The 20052-nt window shown below is 38.7% G+C and overlaps 1 protein-coding gene across 1 annotated transcript; it reads right to left on the bottom strand.

The window, feature by feature from the left end:
- Positions 1–14825: 14825 nt before the first annotated feature.
- nkx2.1 (NK2 homeobox 1) lies at positions 14826–17753 on the bottom strand. The gene is made up of 2 exons (XM_031310315.2): positions 16589–17753; positions 14826–15809 (listed from the first exon to the last, which is right to left on the bottom strand). The coding sequence occupies exons 1-2, from the start codon at positions 16953–16955 to the stop codon at positions 15130–15132; spliced, it is 1047 nt and encodes a 348-aa protein (XP_031166175.1). The 5' UTR covers positions 16956–17753; the 3' UTR covers positions 14826–15129.
- Between the last annotated feature and the right edge of the window lie 2299 nt (positions 17754–20052).

The following is a 20052-nucleotide window of genomic DNA, read 5'->3' as shown; positions in this document are numbered from 1 at the left end:
ATGTTAAAATTTCCACTTTTTTTCTGAGCATCTTAAGGCCTTTTCATCCATGTTGGATCAATGACTCCACCTCAATCGAAACTAGCTGCTCCACAATGTAAACCTACTCCATTACAAATAAAAGTCCTACAATCAAACAATGTGGGTGGTGATGGTGCAGTGGATATGACACATGCCTTTGGTGCGGAAGACCCGGGTTTGAGTCCCACTGCGATACATCAACCAATGTGTCCCTGAGCAAGACACTTAACCCTAGTTGCGCCAGAGGCATGCAACCTCTGACATATATAGCAATTGTAAGTCGCTTTGGATAAAAGCGTCACCTAAATGACATGTAATGTAATGTAACAATCAAAGTCTTAAAGTACTAAAGATATATACCTAAGTATCAAAAGCATGTTTTATGCAGAATTCCAGCTTTCTATACTATACTATATACATACTATATAATTGGAGTATTATTACTGATGCATTAATGTGTCTGCAGCAGTTTTATGTTGGAGCTAGTTGAGATGGAGAGCTAGGAGTTTGAAATTTTGTAAAATGATCGTATATGTATTGTATGTTAAATCTTAATCTGCAAAGTAACTAGTACTATAACTATAGTCAGCGTAAGGATTTTAGCAATACTGAGGTCATGAGGCTGATGGTGAAGAATAGCCTACTACATCTATTTTATTTTAAGTTTATTGTTTGAAGTTGCAATCAATACCATATGTTTTAATTTTAACAATGGGTCAGATAATGTGAAAGGTGTTTATCATTGTGATGAAACAACAGAGAATCATCACTCAACTTTGCACTTTAGACTGCAGACGGATAAAGTTAGCGACTAGCTGGTGAAAATAGTGCAGCATTTAGCAGCTAAAGAGCCAGAGAGAGCCCAAAACAGAGCTAAAAGGAGAGCAATTGGACTATTTGCCAAATATGACTAATGTTATAACTGATGCTAATGTTGCTCCGTGTCTGCTGGAACTGTAAATAGCCAACTGCTAGCTAACAAGTTCACCATATGAACTCAAAGGTGATGTGTCAATATTGAGTTTACAGCTTGTTCTGCTGACCCCAGTGGCCAAAAAATACATGAATGCAAATTTGAAAATATCTAATTTTAAAATAATCTAAAAAAAACATATTGCAATCAGCCTTAAAGACCTAATGTGTGTAATAAGTGGTAATCGTACAGTTACCTCCACTAATCATGCCAAAGTCCAAAGTAATATTACTGTCTATGTCCTCATTGTTAGTTATGGCCTTGACAATAGCTGTCAAATAAATTGAGTACAAAGTACAATATTTCCTTCAATAATGTTGTGGAGTAAAAGTATAGCGTTGCAACAAAAAAAGTCAAAATTGTAACAGAAAAAAGTGCATGTACTTAGTCACTCACTCCTTAGGTAAGGAATGGAAAAAAAAATTACGTGTGACAAGTTAGTCCTCCCTGCAGCTTAGACAGGAACCAGCAGACCCTAAACGGCCGAAGAAAAATGCATTGAGTCAGAGTGCTTCAATCACTTAGAAGTATTTCCCTGAGAGGCTGTATGTTGATAGTTCCCTAGTTATTACATCCTCAGTCAGAGCTATGGAGACGCGTCTGAAACATGGCCGTCTGCCAGAGCCAGACGTACCGATCACAACATGAGATAAATGAAAGAAGAGAAATGATAAATTAATGTGATGTTGTTGGAAGCAGCAGCATTTAGCAGATGCACTGAATGTAAACTGCTCTAAATACAATTTTGGCAAGATAGATACAGTATTTGCCAAAAAAGTATTAGCAGGCATATGTACTTAAAGTATTAAAAGTAGAAGTATTCTTTACGCAGCCGGATAGTCCCTGTCAGAGTGTCCTGTTATACAATTTGACTATTTTTTTTTTTACTTATCATTAACTGTGTAAGCAGCATTTATTTCAGCTGGTTGAGGTGGAGCTCATTTTTTATCAGATTATATGGATGCTATAGGAGTTCAAGTTGTTAACTACATCAATGAACATTTTAAAATACGCTATCTGCTTTTGACTACATTATCATAATGTATTATAAACCATGTATTAGTACAAGTACAGTTCCTGAGCAAACATACTTAGTTACTTTCCACCTTTGGTAGCTGGTATATGTGTACCTAAATCCTCCTGAATCTTATGTATTTAATAAAAAAATTCTTGGAAATTTTAATATTTTTAACTTTTCTCTCAGACAATCTGTCTCACCTCAGTCTGTAAACCTGTCTCCCACTGCCCCTACAAATGCATCTTGCTATATCCCCCCCCCCTTACTCATTTCATGACACCATCCCTGCCCCCGCCTTGAGCCGACTGCACCTGTCACCTGGGGGCCTCTTCCCACATTCAGGATCAATTTACATAACCTCATTTAGCAGTTCACAAATCAGAGCCATTAAGAGCTACTAACAGGAACCAAGGGTTCTAATTTAGCTTGCCTTTCACAGTGGGAAAATTGTTTAGTTCAGGCCTACAAATAAAGATTCAGGTCTTGGCTTTGATTGTTGATTGTGATGGTAAATGTACAGATGATTAGAACAAATTCCCCTCTGTATTGATTTCCTGCCAAAACACAGCAGGCACTGGGCCTGCACTGAAAAACCACTGGAGGAGGTGAGTGCAAATGGAGTTGTAGACATTGATTTGGTATTTAACTATTATTTAAAGAATCATAAAACTGCAGTGGCAAGGTGCTGCAAAATATAAAATATTTGTTTGGATGATCTATTAATCATTCATGGTTGGCTAGTGTTATTTATTATGCCGTAAAAGATTTTACAAATTGAAACATTCAATTCTGACAATTTAAGAAATACTATCCAGATAATCAACGAAATATTTAATGATTAATTCCAAATAACAATTTATTTAAAATAACTTAACACTGTGTGATCTTTGATCTCTTTATGCACGTTAGACAGTACTGTATCCCTAAACGAAAAAGCCATACAATCATTTGAAGGATTTGCTCAAGGCTTGAATGCCTTTATTTACATTTGTGTGGCAATGTGACAGGAGCAAAACCAATTCAGGGAGCCGTGAATAGCTGAAGTCAAGAGCTGAAAAATTATTTTCAATCTGCATTTAATTTGGCAAAGATGGGGCTCATAGAATAAAGAGGCTGATTCAAATTTCCACTTGTTCACCACTAAACTTGGTGGTATCAGCATTGTGAACATGTGCTTTTAGGGGGCATTTTTGGGGGAGCAATGTTTAATTAATGAACAAATCAGCGCTCTTCTCGCTGGCATTCCAGACACATATGTTTGCACTTCAGGCTGTAGGATAAGGAGGACGCTCTGCATGAGATGCGTCCAGCCGCCTACAGTTTTTGTCTACTGCTGTTTCAAAATGGGATTGCATAACATCAGTCATCAGCAGGCAGATAAGAGCTGCAACAGTAGGCCCATAGAGATGGCAAGGTTTAGAGGATAGGCACTGAAAGACCCAGACACATGCATTGACTGTATAAAAGCTTTCAGGGTCAAGTCACACAAAAATGAAAATGTTTATGAGGTGTGATTCAGTAAAGTGGCCCTGTCCAGCTTTGGTCCAGCTCGTTTTTAGTTATTTCACTTGAGGATAATTTATTACAAGTGTGCAGAGCAGGTCTATGTGGGGGTTGGGATTTAGCAGAATGGTGCTTGAAAATGCTATAGCAACCAACAAGAGGTTGTGGGCCTTTGGTAAAAGCAACTCTGATTGCGTAAAAAGGAGATAAGATAGCATTCTGATCATGATGGTGGAACATGACATTTTAACACAACACTCAGTTAAACAACAGAGTGCAGGTTTTTTTTATAAGCAAGTAGGCCGTCTAAAACAAATGAGTGTCAATATTAAGTGTTGCATAAATTGCTTTATAATGATAAAAATGGAAAATATGGAGTTTTAACTTGTTTAAAATTGGATTCAAACATGACTAGGCTAGAGAGTTTAACACGTGAGCTGCTAGCCTCAAACTCATTTTGCGTCAAAAAGTCCCAGACTGAGTGAGATTAAATGCTTCAAAAAGGGACTTGGACCCCAGCGTCTTGTCCATCACGCCTTAAAAAAGGGCAAGGGGGGAGACAACTGTTGTTGCTGTGAAGCCTAGACGAATTACTTTTAATGAACATGTAATTAATGGAAATAGACTCAACGGTTTGAAAGCAAACAACGATTCTAATTGATTTGCATTTCCCTTTTTTTTTGGCCCGCTCCAATTCCCTTTGTCCGGCGTCTCTATTGATTACCCGCTATGTGTATCGCTCCGCATGTGTTTTCCTTCATTAAGAGATAACGGGTTCCTGACTACTCCCATCCCTGGGTTTAATGTTGCTTAATGTCTACTTTGTTCCCGTGTCATGTCGGAGGGCAGCGAGAATAATGAGAGAGTGGGTGGGCCGTGATTTGCCTGCAGTAAGGCAATAGTGTTTAGGACGCCGGCTGCAAGGGGATCAGTGGAGAGGTTAGAAAAGCAGAACCTTTTGGGTTGGCTGAGACACAGCATGTGGCCTCTGAGTCCGATTCACCCTCACTTACGCTGTCATTTTACTATCAACACCTGACACCCCTTTATTGAGCTGCCTGTCAGCCTTCCTGAGATGCCTGTTAGGCTTTGTAATGGTAGCCTAAGTGTTTAACATAAATGTGCCTCCATGAAGCATATAGGCTTATAGCTGCTCTTTGGGGATTATGATATACATTCTTATTCTGTCGATTTTCGTTCATTTAGCCTGTAAATTGACCACGTAAGAAATCACTATATCCTACTGAGCAATTCAGCAACCGGAATAACATACAGTGACAATTGGCCTAAAAAGAGAACTATGGCGTTGGGAACAGAATTGCATGTTAGCTAATTGTTAATTTAAGCGGCTCGCAGTGGCTAATTATGTCGGCACAGCCAATCCATTTGCATGATGGACCAGCCACCTGCCTGAAGGCGCTGCCAGGGCAAACTATGTAATTACTGAACAGCAGTGGGGCAATTTTTGACTGTCGCCGCTTTTGTGTCACATGAATTCCTCGTAATGACATATTTCATTACGGGGGCAAATATCACCCCTCCTCCTGGTTGCTGAACAAAACGCGGAAGTCTCAACAGGTCCTAATACACAGGACCTATTTACATGCACCTCCACCCTGTGTTTTTATTAACCTGTAGTTATGTGCGCCTTACTGTGAGTTAAATGTGCCTTTTCTCAGCTCAGCTTATATAGGCTGTTGCTCGGGTTAAAATGGGCATGGCCTTTTCTTAAAGTGATTGCAGCCTGAACTCATTAAGCTGTCAAATGTCTAGCCTTTGGGATCTTGATTGCTTATTGTGTAGCAACATTCAAGGAATTTTTTTTTGTCTGCTCAGAGACATACCCCTCTATTCACTCACACTGAAGAATGGACTGAGTGGTGAACCATTTAGAATGGTTTGCTCAAGTTTCCCCACTTTACTGGGAGCAGGAGTGAAATTTTGTTATTTACTTATTTTAGCAATAACTCGTAACTAATAGAAAAATCTTGAATTAACATTTCAATTGAATTAGCATTTTATGCTCAATGACCACTACAAATAAAGAAAAATATGTACAACTGAATATTTCTGTTGATGTTATCATTTTGTTACTATACTATAGTGTATTTATATATATATATAGTATATTCATTTATAATTCATAATTCTCTTAATAAAACAAAATCCAAAAAAGCCAAAACCAGCCAAATATTAAGATCAGAAGTGAAATTACTCTATGTGTGAAAAGAAAGAGAATATTAATGTTCCATTATAAATGTTCCTAAACAGCAATAACTAAAGCAACATGTAGTTGTGAGATGTATACGTTTTAGTGACTTTTGGAAAAAAAAAAACTACTTTTGACTTTTTCCATTTGGTTTTAGTGACCTGCTCAACTGATATTCCATCTTTAGACAAATTGAGTGCAGTGGCATTAGTAAGCACATTCCTACCACCCTAAACAACAGATTCAGTTTTTGCAACGTTCAGTGCTAATTTGTTCATTCTCTCCTAGTCATGGTATGTAACTCAACATGTAGATTCTCTTTCAGCTCCATAAATGTTGGTGAAGCACAGAACAAAGTTCAGTCTTCAACATAGCCTACATGATAAGCATTTTTAACAACATATGGTAAATCCGTTATAAAAATGTGACAATAAAAGAGGGCCCAAGCAACTCCCTTGTTGAACACCGCAAGATGTTTTTTTGCTTCCAGTAAAACTGCTATTGAAAAATACTCGCCGTGTTCTGCCAGAGAGGTAACTCTTCATCCAAGCAAGAGCTAAAGGTGGAAACACCACAATATTTAAGCTTGGCAATAAGAATACTGCGGTCAATTACATTAAAAGCTGTAGTTAAATCCAAGAGTGCCGCCCCAACTAGTTTCCTGTCACCCAAATGCGTTAACCATTGATCAGTCATGTACCAACGCACTGCTAGTAGAGTGCACTAGACTCTCATTATATTTTTAACAATGTTGCATGTTGATCTTAAGTACTTTGTTGATAAAGAACTCGTTAAATTAGCTTTGTCACATTGCCTGATGATGAACTGAACTGGCATTCCACATACTTTTGAGAATTGCATGACTTCTTGCACATTATTTAATTCAAAGTTTTCTATAATTTTATATTTAAAATATTCTTTTTGGTAACCATATTTCTCAACTTAAAATAACAACTTCTAAGCAGTACCCTGATTTATGAGCAGCTACCTTGGATTTGTCCCATCATCAATTCACGATGCACTCCTGTACTTAATAGAATTTTCTAGTGGAGCATGCTTATCAACAACTTCACTAATTTGTTCATGAAATTTTTCAAAGCAACGTTTACGTCATTTTCCTGACATACATCAGACCGCTGATCTTAAACATCATTCACAACGGAGTCAGCATTACATTTTTTTATATGTTAAAGCAATCAAATTATGGTCAAAGCTCATGCATGTTAGTGAAAGTATTAACATCATCCATGGTTGTAGAAATTCTTGTAGGTTGAGTCATTCCCTGGGTAAGCTCACAAACATCTGCCATAGAAATCAACTTCTTACGTAATGGACAATATTTTAGAAAACCAGTTAATATTCAGGTCACCAAGAAGGAACATATCCTCCTTTACTTAAGTAAAAGTACTAATACCACACTAAAAAAAATCTACATTACGAGTAAAAGATAATTAAGTAAAAGTATGGAAGTTTTGCCAACAAAACGTACTTAAAGAATTAAAAGTAAAAGCAGCCTTCATGCAGATTAATATGTAAGAGGTACTTTGATGTTGTAGTTAGTCAAGGTGGAGCTCATCTTAACTTCTTCATATAGTGTTGAGTAGTTTAATCTGTGGTAATACAATATATGTAATAAACTGGTCATAAATAATCTTAATTTGTAAAGTTACTACAGCTGTTAAATGCATGTTGTGGAGTAAAAAGTAAAATATGTCCTTCTAAAATGTAGTGAAGTAGAAGTATAAAATAGCACACAATGGAAATATTTTGTACTTAAGTACAGTACTTATGTACTTATTTTTCGCCACTGCTCTTAATATTGCCTAACATACTTTTAATGTTAGACCTAGCTCTCTAAAAAATATATATATTATATAATGTGTATATCTTAAGTGCCCTCATGTTTATGGCATGCAGATAAATTTAAATTCACTTTAGGTCTTGCCATTTGAAAGGGATAGCCTTGGACTATTCAGACCTTCATTAAATGGAGATGTTATTGCTGCAGGCCTATAGAGTGAGCAGCGGGACCCGGTCGGTCTGAAGGTTTTGGTGTTAATGGGGTTAGTGATGGCTCGTTGGTTTCTAAATGACTCCTGCTGGTACTGTACACAGACATGACAACTCAGCTTTAGTCTGGTCTCCTTTAATTGGCATGTTTAACGGGAGCATGCACACACACACACACACACACACACACACACACGCACACACGCACACATGTACACACTTTCTTGAATTTCTATCCTTGTGAGGACCTTCCTTATAGTCCCTTATTAAGATTAAAGCAGCCCAAGAAATTTAATACAGCCAGTAGTTATTCCACGTTTACAAAACTGAATCCAGGCTATATGCTCAAATTGGGTTCATGCTGCTATTGTTTCAGTCAAGTCAGACAAGTCAGAACAGTTCTTTTCTCAAGTTTTGCAGATTTAAAACATGCATTAGTGAGACATCCAGTTAACGTAGTGCCCTGTCTTGAAGTTAAACTCTTGATTTGTATGCTGCTGTTGACTGATGCTTGTCATACAACAAAGTTTAATACAGACATCAACTTAAGCTCGACCTAACTTTATAACCTAAAACCCACATTAACCGTCGCCTGCATCCTACCCCAATTCCAATCTTTTAAACAAATTCAAATACTAAATGTGAGTAATCTTATATTTATCCTTTACCTTAATCTGAAACTCTGATTGCGTATTCTTAGGACAGAAGTACGACAACAGAAACACTGAACTGAATGAAGACAATGTACCCACTCATATTAGCTTAGTGAGAGGAGGAGAGTACACTTCATTAGTTTAAAGGCAAAGAGCCAATCAACAACTGACTGAAAGGGTTTGAGTATCAGTGCCAACACGTTCTGACCTCAGCAGATATGACTTCAGGGCTGTACACAAATGATAATTATGTCTTCATTTGAGGTCCATATTTTAAATCCTGTCCCTAAGTATAATAGATTTCTGTTTTAGTTTAAGTAATAATATTTTTAATATTATAGTTGACCTAAATAAACTTGCCTATTGCAACTGATTTGTAAGTGCTTTTGTTTTTAGTTAGTTTGAACTGATGGTATGCATTCATCAGGCCCCTGTCATCAATATCTCCCAAAACAAAAATATTGTGCATCTTAGTGGAGGCCATGCTAGTCCTATATTTAGCTAACATACTTATCTACTAATTTAAAATCATGTGCATTTATGGTTTTATTTGAATCTATTCAACTTTCTGCATTATAAAAATGTCTGGCATCAAGAAACTAGTTGAGACTCCAATCTGTAGGCAAATATTTGTGTGCCTTAATGAGTAATTCTACACCAATATTTCTTGCTACATGATTTTGACAAATGGATGTCACTCTTATTCTGGGCATTTTGTGTGTAGACATTTGTTTAGTTTCCTTTTGTTTATTTTTCATCTTGAACGTAGCTCTAACCTTATTCCAATCCAATCAAATGTGATTTGGTGCGACTAGCTAACCAGGGGCAATACATAAAACTGCACTTTACCTTTAGCTAGTGGGTAGCTAGCAGAGCAGTATCGTAGTAGGGGTGTTTGGATTTCAGTGAAAACTTTGCTTACATTTCCAAAGAATGTGGTGTATTGGGCTTGGGGGCGTGACGTCACTAGACTGCACGTTATGAATGAAGCTTAAGTCACTCCAACCAAGCCACTGTTTCATTATGAATTCTATGCAGACGATACTCTCCTTAAAATTGAATTCCGAAATTATAATAGATGGCCTTCAAAACTCCCTGAGCAGATACAACAGCTAGACGGTTTGTTTGCTGCGCAACTAGAAAAGGTTATACAACATAGTTCTGTTACTTTGAAATGAGAAATAGTACATCAAAATCAGAGTATAGAGTAATGTTCCTCAAAAGAACCCATTTCAGGCTTACAGTTTAATAATCAGGAGGTGTTAGGAAAAGCTAAATTATACCAGGCATTCTAACTAATTGCAGATGTAAATTTATTTTATGGTGTCACATTGTCTATACAAAGGTGATTTTGTTAATGCAGAATATCTTCAAGGAATAATTAACATAAAACACGTCCAGCTGCATTTAACAACTTGAGGTCTGAGAAGATTATCAAGGAAGAGTTTATACCTGATAGCTCCTTAAGGGCTAGAGTGCACCAGTATTTGCTTTAATATTTGATTTAGGTTATGTTGTATATTGTCCATAAATTATTCTGTTTTTCTCCAATTTCGTTCCACATTTGTAGTAGGTGGCAAAATAAGTATATTTTACATTTCTGTTTAAGACAAAATCTTGACAGATTTGCTTTTCTTTAAGAAATGAGTCTTGCACACTGTCAATAACTATACTCATTTTTTAACATGTCTGTCCTCAGACCTTTAGCAGGTAAAATATATATGATATTGTTTCCTTCTCTGTCTCTTAGAATTTAGTTTACTTTATTTTCAACTTTGTTTCTGTATGGTTTTGAAGTTTTGGTTTTGTTTTCTGCAACCTTTTGTGATTTTAAAGCTCATTTTACAAATAAATAAACACATATAGAAATCTGAAAGTTTTGTGGGTATCATTGTGAATTTTGACCATAGAAACACTCAACATCCAGGCTAAAAGATGCAGGTTCAACCCCTGCAGCAGTCACAGTCTTCCTGAAGTGTCCTTGAGCAAGAACCCACCGCTGTCCAGTATCATTTAAGCAAGGGCCTGTCATGTCAAACTGATAAACACATCTATTTACAAGTTTTCAGGCTTTTTGGGGGCTTATATGAAGTCAGTTGCTAAGTGGTGAATTGAGAAATCTTGTGATTTGTGCCATTTCTTTGGCCCCAGCAGTATTATTGAAGGAAGATAAATTGCAGCCAGTCCAAGAGACATTTTCTTCAAAAGAAACAAAGCCAAATGAACACCGAAGATGTATAAAATGTGTTTTTTTTTCATCAGAGGGAGGGAGTGAGGGAGAAAGGACTCCACTCAGCGAGCTCTGAATGCTGCATTTCATGCCTGCAACAATTATGCTGAAAGGTCAAGTATTACAGCATCTTGTGCTCCGCTTTGCATGCAAAGTATTTCAGCTCACAAATGACCCTCGTTTGCGCTCTTTTAACAATGGCTTGAAGAACCAGATAAACGTAGGACAATTAAAGATTTTTGCTGCTAGCTGACAATAACATTTACCAAAGGGGGTGATTGCAGTTGCTGAGTAATTGTCCTATTTTTGATGCACATGAACGTATTGGCCTGTTGCTATGAAATGTTTAGGAACTTAAGAAAGAGGAACGACAGCGGCTGTGGCTTAAAGAAGAAAAAGTATTATTTTTATATTCTCTAAACAAGGTTATTATGAGAATGCCTTGGAACATAGTAATGTTTGGTTTCTGGTTAATGTTTTTTTTTTTTAGGTCAAGTCAAAACTAAAACATCAGAGGTCTATATACATATTTTAGTTAACATTGCTCATCTTTGTACTTATTTTCTATTTACATCTATTTCAGCACCGTGGACAGCACCCAAGTCCGCCTTTGTATCTTTAGCAGATTTTTTTTACTAAACTATAAATGATTTAAAACTGTAAAAACACAATCACTGCTAACAGTTTTATATTTTAATTCGATTTGTTTTTTTGTTTTTTAGGCTTATATGGATTTCTAGCCTACTTAATCACAGCGCAGTGTTAATGCCACGGACTTCTGCGTGATAGCCTCATATATTCATCAATTGATCAATAGGAATATCTGTCAGAAAATCACACTTGCACGTTCACTTCAAATCAATCAACGAAATCGCATGTTTTGGTCTAATATTCTTAATATTTTACTTTTGTTATTTTAACTTTTTTGAAGTTTAAATTCTGTGACTCTTGTTTTGGAGAAACCAATTATTAGGCTAGTTCTACACACACACACGTAACACACCAAAAATATCCATCCTCGCATGATTTAATCATTTAAAACGTGCAGTATCTTGTGAATGGGTCATTTAGGCCCACTTGATGTGTACACGGACTCCCCCAAAGTGCACTATATTGACACCCAACTTTAGAACAGTGAAAACACATTGAAAATAAACCTACAATTTATCACTTTCGTTAAGAAAAAAATACAATTTAAAAAAATAAAAACAGGAATTAATCATGGTTATTTGTTAAGACTGCACAATTCCCCAATTTAAAATCTAATTTCATTCTTAAAAACGATATAAACTGCTTTGCTTACACTTGTCGGCGCCACTGTAGAGATTTAAATCAACTCGTGTGGAATTTATTGGAGCCTCAATTTTAAGACGCACACGTGTTTGATATCCTCTTACACTTCAAATCCAGTCTTATCGTGCCACTGATACACAACACGGGATTTCTGGATGCTACAAATCACCCAAAAGTAATACTGAAGCTAAACAGGCGAATAAAATTCAACAGCTAGTCACTAACTCACATATGATTACCTTGAGATTAGGGTCTAATTGCTTGGGGTTCATGGAGAACAGCCCACCATAAAGCCAGGAGGACTTGGGGAGTTGCACTGGGTTTCTACAAAAGAGAGCGATGAGAGCACACACGCTTCCAACAAGTCATTCTCAACAGCTACAAGCTGCACACAAAGACCACACACCGCGCCAAAGACATGTTAATGTAATCCCAAAGTTCTCACTTTTCTTCCCAACAAAACCAGCTCTGCAAAATACCTAATAGAAGATAGTTTCTGATGCCGTTAAGATTTCACTTAAAAGTCCCCAAAAGGCCTTTTCGGGGACTAGGATAGGGGCTGCTTGGTGGCCTAAAACTGCTGCTGCCTTCAAGAGATAGCTTACACACAAAATAAGAGAAGATTGCTTTCCATTTTTGGTGCGATATCTCATTTTCTTAATAATAGGCTAGTTGTGTAAGAAATACTTTTTTATGTTACATATAGGAAAATAAAAGTGAGTTTCGCCTAAAATTATTCACTCGAGCAAAAATCACTTCACATACACTAACAATATGAGCCAAATGCTGAGTCCGAGTGAAGGATTTAACACCAAACCTCTCAGGGGTTTTAAAGGTTTTTTCCAAAAGAGGAACACATTCAAAAGGTTGCATCAAAAGAAGGATACCGAGATAGCGCATTAGGCTACATAGGTCATAGCATTTTACAACATAATATCGTATGGATGAAAATGCCAGCAAATAGACGGGATAATGACCAAGAAGGCCTCTATAAAAACACAGTGATCCAATGTAAAAGTCAGGCAACCTATTAGAAGGAAAACAGGAGTCAGGTGCAAACTAGGACAGGAGGGCTGATGCAGCTGCACGTGAGCGATCATCCACGGTACATCTGGACAACATACACCTTACACTTTTTTTTATTTGTAGCTTAACTGGTAGGCATTGTTGTAACTTATTTTTGGGCTATGATAGGCCAAACAGACAATGGGTCAGCCGATTAAGGGAGGTTTTCGTTCTAATTGTACGCATGAATTAAAGCTATAGGAGCAAAACAAGTCGTTTTGGTGAAATCTGAAATCAATTAGATGTAGGTTCAGGAAGGCCACATCGCATACGAATAGCTCAGCGTTTTCAAAATTGGGCCATATACAGAATTATCATTTATCCCAAAACAACGGATAACCAGGAATCTTTGTAGGAAATTGTGCCCTTGAAATTGTCATTAAATTAAACTATAGGCTACAAGCATCTTATTAGGCTAAATCAAGAAATGCTGGGCTGAAAATAAAAGTAGATCAATAAATATAAATTAATTCAAGTTGGATTGTAGGCTATTTCATTCAGACCAAAACTAGCTATGTGAAATTATTGTCAGCCGTAAACGACAATCACCTGCCGTTATACCTCCGTCGCTTAGCAACCACACTGTTAACTCTTAACACCTATAGCGCAATTGGTGGCTGGAGAATAGTCCCTAATGATTAGGCTATTATAGCTAACAGAATTGTAGGCTTTACAGAGCCTATAATCTAAGAAAAATAAATTGCTGGTTGTATGTGTTCGTTACTGCGGCCGTTTTAAGAAACATTTGGAATATCACACAGCCTAAAATACAGCCTAATCTTTCAAACAAAAGTGGTGGTGGTTTGTTATCGACAGCCTTTGGCCGTTTCCTTTCAGTTCCCCTGATTGATTATTGATAAACCAGCTGATAGCCCCACGCCGACAGTTCGCCCTCGCGAGTTATGTGAGAAGAATACCGCGCTGTTTGGTCACGGATTTCATCGATAAGCTGTTCTTTGAGCAGCGTTTGTGTTTGAAGTTGGGAGCCAAAAGACCTCACCTTTCTGACTCACACAGTCAAACACACAGAAAGAGAAAAGGAAAAAAGCTCGTGAAGGCTCCGTTTACTCTGCAGGGCATTGCTTGTGTGAGCTGCCGCCTGTAACGATAAGCCTGAGCGGTGTGTGGTTTGTCAGAGAATAACACTTAAAATTAGGCTTCACTATTTAATTGTCATGTCAAAATAAGAGCCTGAGTGTTAATATAGGATATTTAGTAGGCTATTTAGTCTTGTCAGTTTGCCAAACCTGAACTTAGGCAATTTGGCGATATGGATGTCTGGTTCTTAAATATTTTCCCACAATACCAAGCACAATAAGCCCAAGAATCAATAAAGATTCCTTTAAAAAAAACGGAACAAGCAAATATGATTATTATAATAATAATAATAATAATAATAATAATAATAATAATAATAATAATAATAGTAATAATAGTAATAATAATACCGCACTGGTTTCATTGTTGCTCGAGCCTATTCCCCCCCCCCTCCCCCGAAGGAATATTTCCGCCATTTAACACCGCATGTGTTGACATATTTCACAAAAAAAACCTTAACTGACTTGTTTCCATAATTTATTAATACGACTGTTTTGTAGTAGGAAGTCAAATATCTATATAAGTTACAAAGAAATTAAACGTACAAATACCAATGAAACGACAACAAACCGGCAATAGCGTCAAAAACTTTGTACAACAGATAGCTAAAATCCAAACCTTTTACAGAAATATACAAGCTAGATCTACGGCTTACATTAAATTCTATTATAAATCAGTGTCATGTGTGTTTCTGACGGGGAATTTAACAGCACCCATACACAGCAGTTCCCCTGTTCAGGTTCACTTTTTTTCCCAAACTACTGCGGCCTATATGACTGCGGAGTCTTCTTTTGTCTCAATATAATTTACATAAATAAATCCCAAGACTTCCGCAGTTTCTGGTCAAAAGTGTTTTCCCCCTCCTTCCATCCATAAAGGCTAAGTCACACTTCCTTCCAAAAGGTGAAAATTCAAGAAGAGCTGCACCGATTTCACTCGGTTCTTGTTCAGATGCGCACATTTACAGTGGAACTTTTCGAGTCTTGAAAGAAGAAAAAAACGTCTTTTTTTTCTTTAAATAGAAGAATTGGTTTAAATCATAGCCGGCGTCTCCTGTCACCACGTCCTGCCGTATAACAGGGCTGAACACTGCAGGGCCGAGCCGTACTCTGCGCCGGGGGAATTGAGGTGAGAGAGGCCGGCCACTTGGCTCTGCAGGGACGGTGGACTGGAGGAGTGCGGCGCCAGATCTGGAGAGTGACCTGTGCTTCCCACCTGCTGGCTCTGATGCTGCCCGAGGCCGGACGTATTGTTGGACATGATCATGACATTGCCCCCTTGCTGGTGGAGGGTCTGTGCGGAGGATGTCGGCGTGTGGCCGCTGCCTTGGCACGGCTTCCCGTCCTTCACCAGCACCGGCACGGCCACCCTCCGCGGGGACTGCTGCTGCTGCTGCTGCTGGCAAGAGCCGGTGTCCTGCTGCATCTGCTGCTGGGACACTTTGTCTTTAGCCTGCCTCTTCATCTTGTACCGGTGATTCTGAAACCATATTTTCACCTGGGTCGGGGTGAGATGGATCATACTTGCCAGGTGTTCCCTCTCCGGCGCCGACAGGTATTTCTGCTGCTTGAAGCGTCGCTCCAGCTCGTAGACCTGCGCCTGGGAGAACAGCACTCGCCTTTTTCTCCTCGGGGTGCTGGACAGAGAGCCCATGCCTTTACCCACGTCTGCCAGGGAGCTGAGGCTGCCCATACCGCCCATGTTCATGCCCGACGACGAGCCCATGAAGCGAGAGACTGAGGAAAAAAAAAAAAATAGAATTCATACAATAAAATGGCAGATTTTACTTGCAACCAAGTGTTGAACAATGCACAAATTATTCTGTCTTTATGCAGGAACGCTGATAGAAAATTGGCTTTGAGATCAAAGATTGATTAAAAAAAAAAAAAAAAAAACATGTTATTGGCTTATAATGTGACATTCATGCGATTACAACGCTGATAATTACTAACTCAACATGGTCTGCATTTTGTAAAGCAGCTGAGTAAAAAATAGTCTTAAAAAGCTTTCTAGAGGCAGCTGCCCTCATCTATAAAAACAAACTAATGCGTGTCAAAGTCCATTTTGATACATTATCAAACTGTATGCTAAATCTCTGCGCACAAATTGCAGCAATGGCTCATGATTGATAGCTCACTGACATTATTATTGGATTAACATGATAAAGTATTTAACAGTAAATTATCTTAAATAAAGGCTCGAAGAGGACATTTTCGGCATGAATAATCCTTATGGTGAGACTTTTCCAGATGTTGTATGCCGTGGATGAAATTCATGTTATCTTCATATTTGCTCTCCCTAATAATAAAATGAAAACCTTGCGGGTGAAATATAAACTGGAGGGGTATGGAGAGTGCCCCTGGCGCACAAACACGCACAGGTAACAGAAACAAGCACTGGAAATAATGCAGTGTAGGCAAACTACGAAGCATGCACACACAAAACGGATTTTCAGCATTATAGACCCTCAACACAACTCAAAGCTTGAGTCAAAGTACAGGTGCAGGCTACTCACTGGTGGAGAAGCGCGGGTCTGGGTTGGCTCCGTACCAGCCGGTGGCCGTGGTGCTGCCCCTCATGCCGTCCTGGTACGACGGCAGGTCGCCCATGTTGCCCAGGTTGCCGTTACAGTAGCCCCCCATGGCCGTGTGTGACAGCTGAGAAACACCTGCCGCAGTCATGTGGTAAGCCGCAGACACAGTCCCATTATGGCCCATGTGGTGCTGCTGCATCGCCGCCTGAGAGACCTGCGGCTGCCGGTACGAAGTGAGAGGTGCCCCCAAGTTGTTATTCTCCATACTTACTTTCTTATAGCTCTCCTCAAGGGGACTCAAGATATCGGAAACAGAAAAAGGAGTCGTATGCTTAGGGCTCATCGACATTGTTCTGGGGCTGGAGAGGGAGAAATTAGAAGGCAAGGCAATCTCTCCTTCTCTCTCTTTTTTTTTTTTTTTTTTTGGCCAAAGCCCCTCTGGTTCCTGTTGTCTCAACGTCGATCCTGGTAGATGAACACGTAGGAGAGCGCCTGAAGTCCGCCTTAATTGGATTGAGTGGGAGCTCGGTGCTGGCTTTGGTTTGTTTTAGCTGGGTGCCAGGTTTAAGGCTACCATCAGAGGCGGGGCATCGGCAACAATACACAACAGCTCTAGCCTCTTCTCGCCGAGCGTGATTTCACTTACAAGACATGTGCTCCCCTCCCACTAACAATAACATAAGCGCTGTACATGATCATAGATGTTCGTCCCGGCGGCTGCACGCGCTGTCCGGGTTCGCTGCTGTAGCTGCTGCGTTTGGAGTTTGTGACTTGTTGCCGTCGCTGATAAACACAGCGCAGCACCTTGGGACTGCACTGACCACAATACACTTTATTAACTGTAGTGATGTTTACGAGGGCCTCTTGATGAAAGGAGGCCTATATGGACTTGAGAGTTGGATAACCACTCCTCAGTTGAACTACTGACTTGTAATGGCCATGAGAGGCCTCCAGTGATTGCAGGATTGTTTGTGTTATGCCTTATCGTACTCAGACATGCAAAAGTGCACTTGCGGGGAGGGAAATTGACTGATACTGATAAGTAAATAAATACACATCCGTGTGTTAAGTGGCTGCGTAAATGATTAACCCCCCTCGTTTGTTTTCTTCATCATTGGACGCAAGCAGCGTGTTACCTAAATTCAGATGCACACACTCGTCTAAAAGACCCAGTAAAAAAAACTAAAAAACAACTAAATAGAGTCTGGAGGAGGAGAGGCTCTCATGTGAAGTTAACGGCGATCAAGTACTCTCCTGCAGGCAGCACAACGCCAGGTAGGCCTCAGTAGCATCTTGCCTTAATGCCCAAGGAACCATAACAGTTTAACTCAGTCATATCTCTTTTTATTTATTTATTTTACACATGAAGTATAAGAAAAGATTTTGGCTTCTTCAAGCCAGCTTTGAGGTCAAGAAATGTATTGTGTGCCCTTGCTTCAGAGCCAAAGTCCACTCTTACGCAAAGCTTTAAGGTGACTTTTTTGTGCCATTTTTCACCCCAAATACGGAATTAAAACATATTTAAACCAACAATTATGAAACTACTGGATTAACACAGAATTCGTTTATTATTATTGTTATTGTTATTATTATTATCATCACTATTATTATATTTGTATTGGAATGCTAAATATTTTTTTATGTGCATACGCTTATTTTAATGAGCAGCGTCTTATTTCACACGTCTGTCAATATTTTAAATGTAAAGCAATAGCTTTAAGTACAAGTCATTATTCGATTACCAGTTTATCCGTTCCACTGATTTTTAGATACAAAATAGGCTATTATTAGAACATAAGCAGTGAAGAATTAAAATTGATACTGTAACTTCTAACTAACATAATCATTGGATGTCAGAACCATACCGGAGCTGAACCTGTGGCTATTGTAACAAAACAAAAAAATAAATAAATAACAGAGCACTTATCATTATTAATAGATTTCGGTTCGGTAAAGGTCTTGCCGGGCGGATTAACGTCAGTCTTGCAGCCGGAGTCTGCGGCTGCTGGTTGAGCCGACATCTCCTTACACAGGAATTAAAGAAACACAGCGTCTTCTGGTGGCAGACACAATCATGTGTCATATTATGATCGGTTTTATTCCATCGTGACTCTGAACCTGTGCTCCTTGTTTCATTTCTAAAATACAACTATGACATTTCTCAACTACTTTTATTGTTTTTGTTTTTTTACTCAAATGAATGCTGATGCACCCTCAGCATATAGCTGTCAAACTGCAGCCTGCCGCCTGCAGCAGCAGTGTAACGTCCCATTTCTGCAGTGACATGCAGATCACTGACAGTTTGTCACGCGGATCATCAGCCACAGCTCTGTATTTTAAAGGCTTCTGGCTGCAGATTTCACGGCTGCCTGCCTGTTATAACGAGGTAATCTGTGCACTGTTTGCAGCGCTGCATGCGTGGAGGTTCACTGCTCCAATTTAAGGAGCCGTGCACACTATGTATACACATCACAACAATCCATATCCTCCCATTTCCTTACAATTATCTTTAATGAAGCAATATTATCATATAGGCTAGTCCAGGGCTAAATATTACAGTTGAAATAAATTGTTTAGATGATAGCCGAGGTGCATGGCGCATAATTCGCAGGCCATATAATCGCAGCAATTAAAATTACAGCATGTTTCTGCATCCAAGGTAAATCTTGCGTATGCCATGCCTTAATTACGACATTTCACAAGACATTCTTAATCATCTAAATCAGTACTCTCCCCCTGTTCTGGCACACGGCTATTATGGGCAATTAGCGATAATTAGTCCAAATGTTCCGGCTAATTCCTCAGAATAATGAGGACACTTTGAAGTGGCGGGTTTGAGGCTATCGAGCCTTTGTTATCGAGGCTTCACGTCGTTGTTTATGAACTGATTGGCGCATGAACAACTTCAGACGAGGGGGGGGGGGATAAGTTTGTGCAATGAAAACTAAAAAGGAAGTCACCTACTGTTATAAACAATAATTTAAAATTCTTATTAAAAAGGTACAGAAGTCAAATATGTATGTCCACGTGAAAATATCACAGGGAAATCTATACAGCGACACACTGCAAGTACGAAAACATTAAATGCACCTCGATAGGGAAAAGAAATCTATCCATCAAGTGCAAAAATGTCACTTTATAATAAATGAACCACAAATTGATCACAAATGGTAGGCTACATGAAATATATCCGCACACGTATCTCCGTTAGATGTCTCTAAGGGTAGGCTATTCAGGCTAAAATAATACATTATAGATCTAATTATGTTACATTTGGGCTATTTTGCATTCCAAACCCATATGGACATTTTAGGTCTATTTTAATATAAATAGTTATGTTAAATAGTATCAATGGTGTTTAGCCACAATACCAAGCCTGCGTGGTAGCCTATCCTGCATCCTAAAACAGACCATAATAACCTCATTTTAACGGATTAAAGGAATAA

The sequence above is a fragment of the Sander lucioperca genome, chromosome 18, assembly GCF_008315115.2.
Source record: "Sander lucioperca isolate FBNREF2018 chromosome 18, SLUC_FBN_1.2, whole genome shotgun sequence".
NCBI lineage: Eukaryota > Metazoa > Chordata > Actinopteri > Perciformes > Percidae > Sander > Sander lucioperca.
Note: the sequence above shows the minus strand (reverse complement) of the source record. Positions and strands in the feature narration are given on the sequence as shown.

Excerpts from the sequence above, each read along its gene's own strand:
- nkx2.1 (XM_031310315.2), bottom strand. The coding sequence starts at position 16,955 with ATGTCGATGAGCCCTAAGCATACGACTCCTTTTTCTGTTTCCGATATC. Across the intron at positions 15,810-16,588 it reads AGACCCGCGCTTCTCCACCA|TCTCTCGCTTCATGGGCTCG; the intron begins GTGAGTAGCCTG and ends TTTTTTCCTCAG.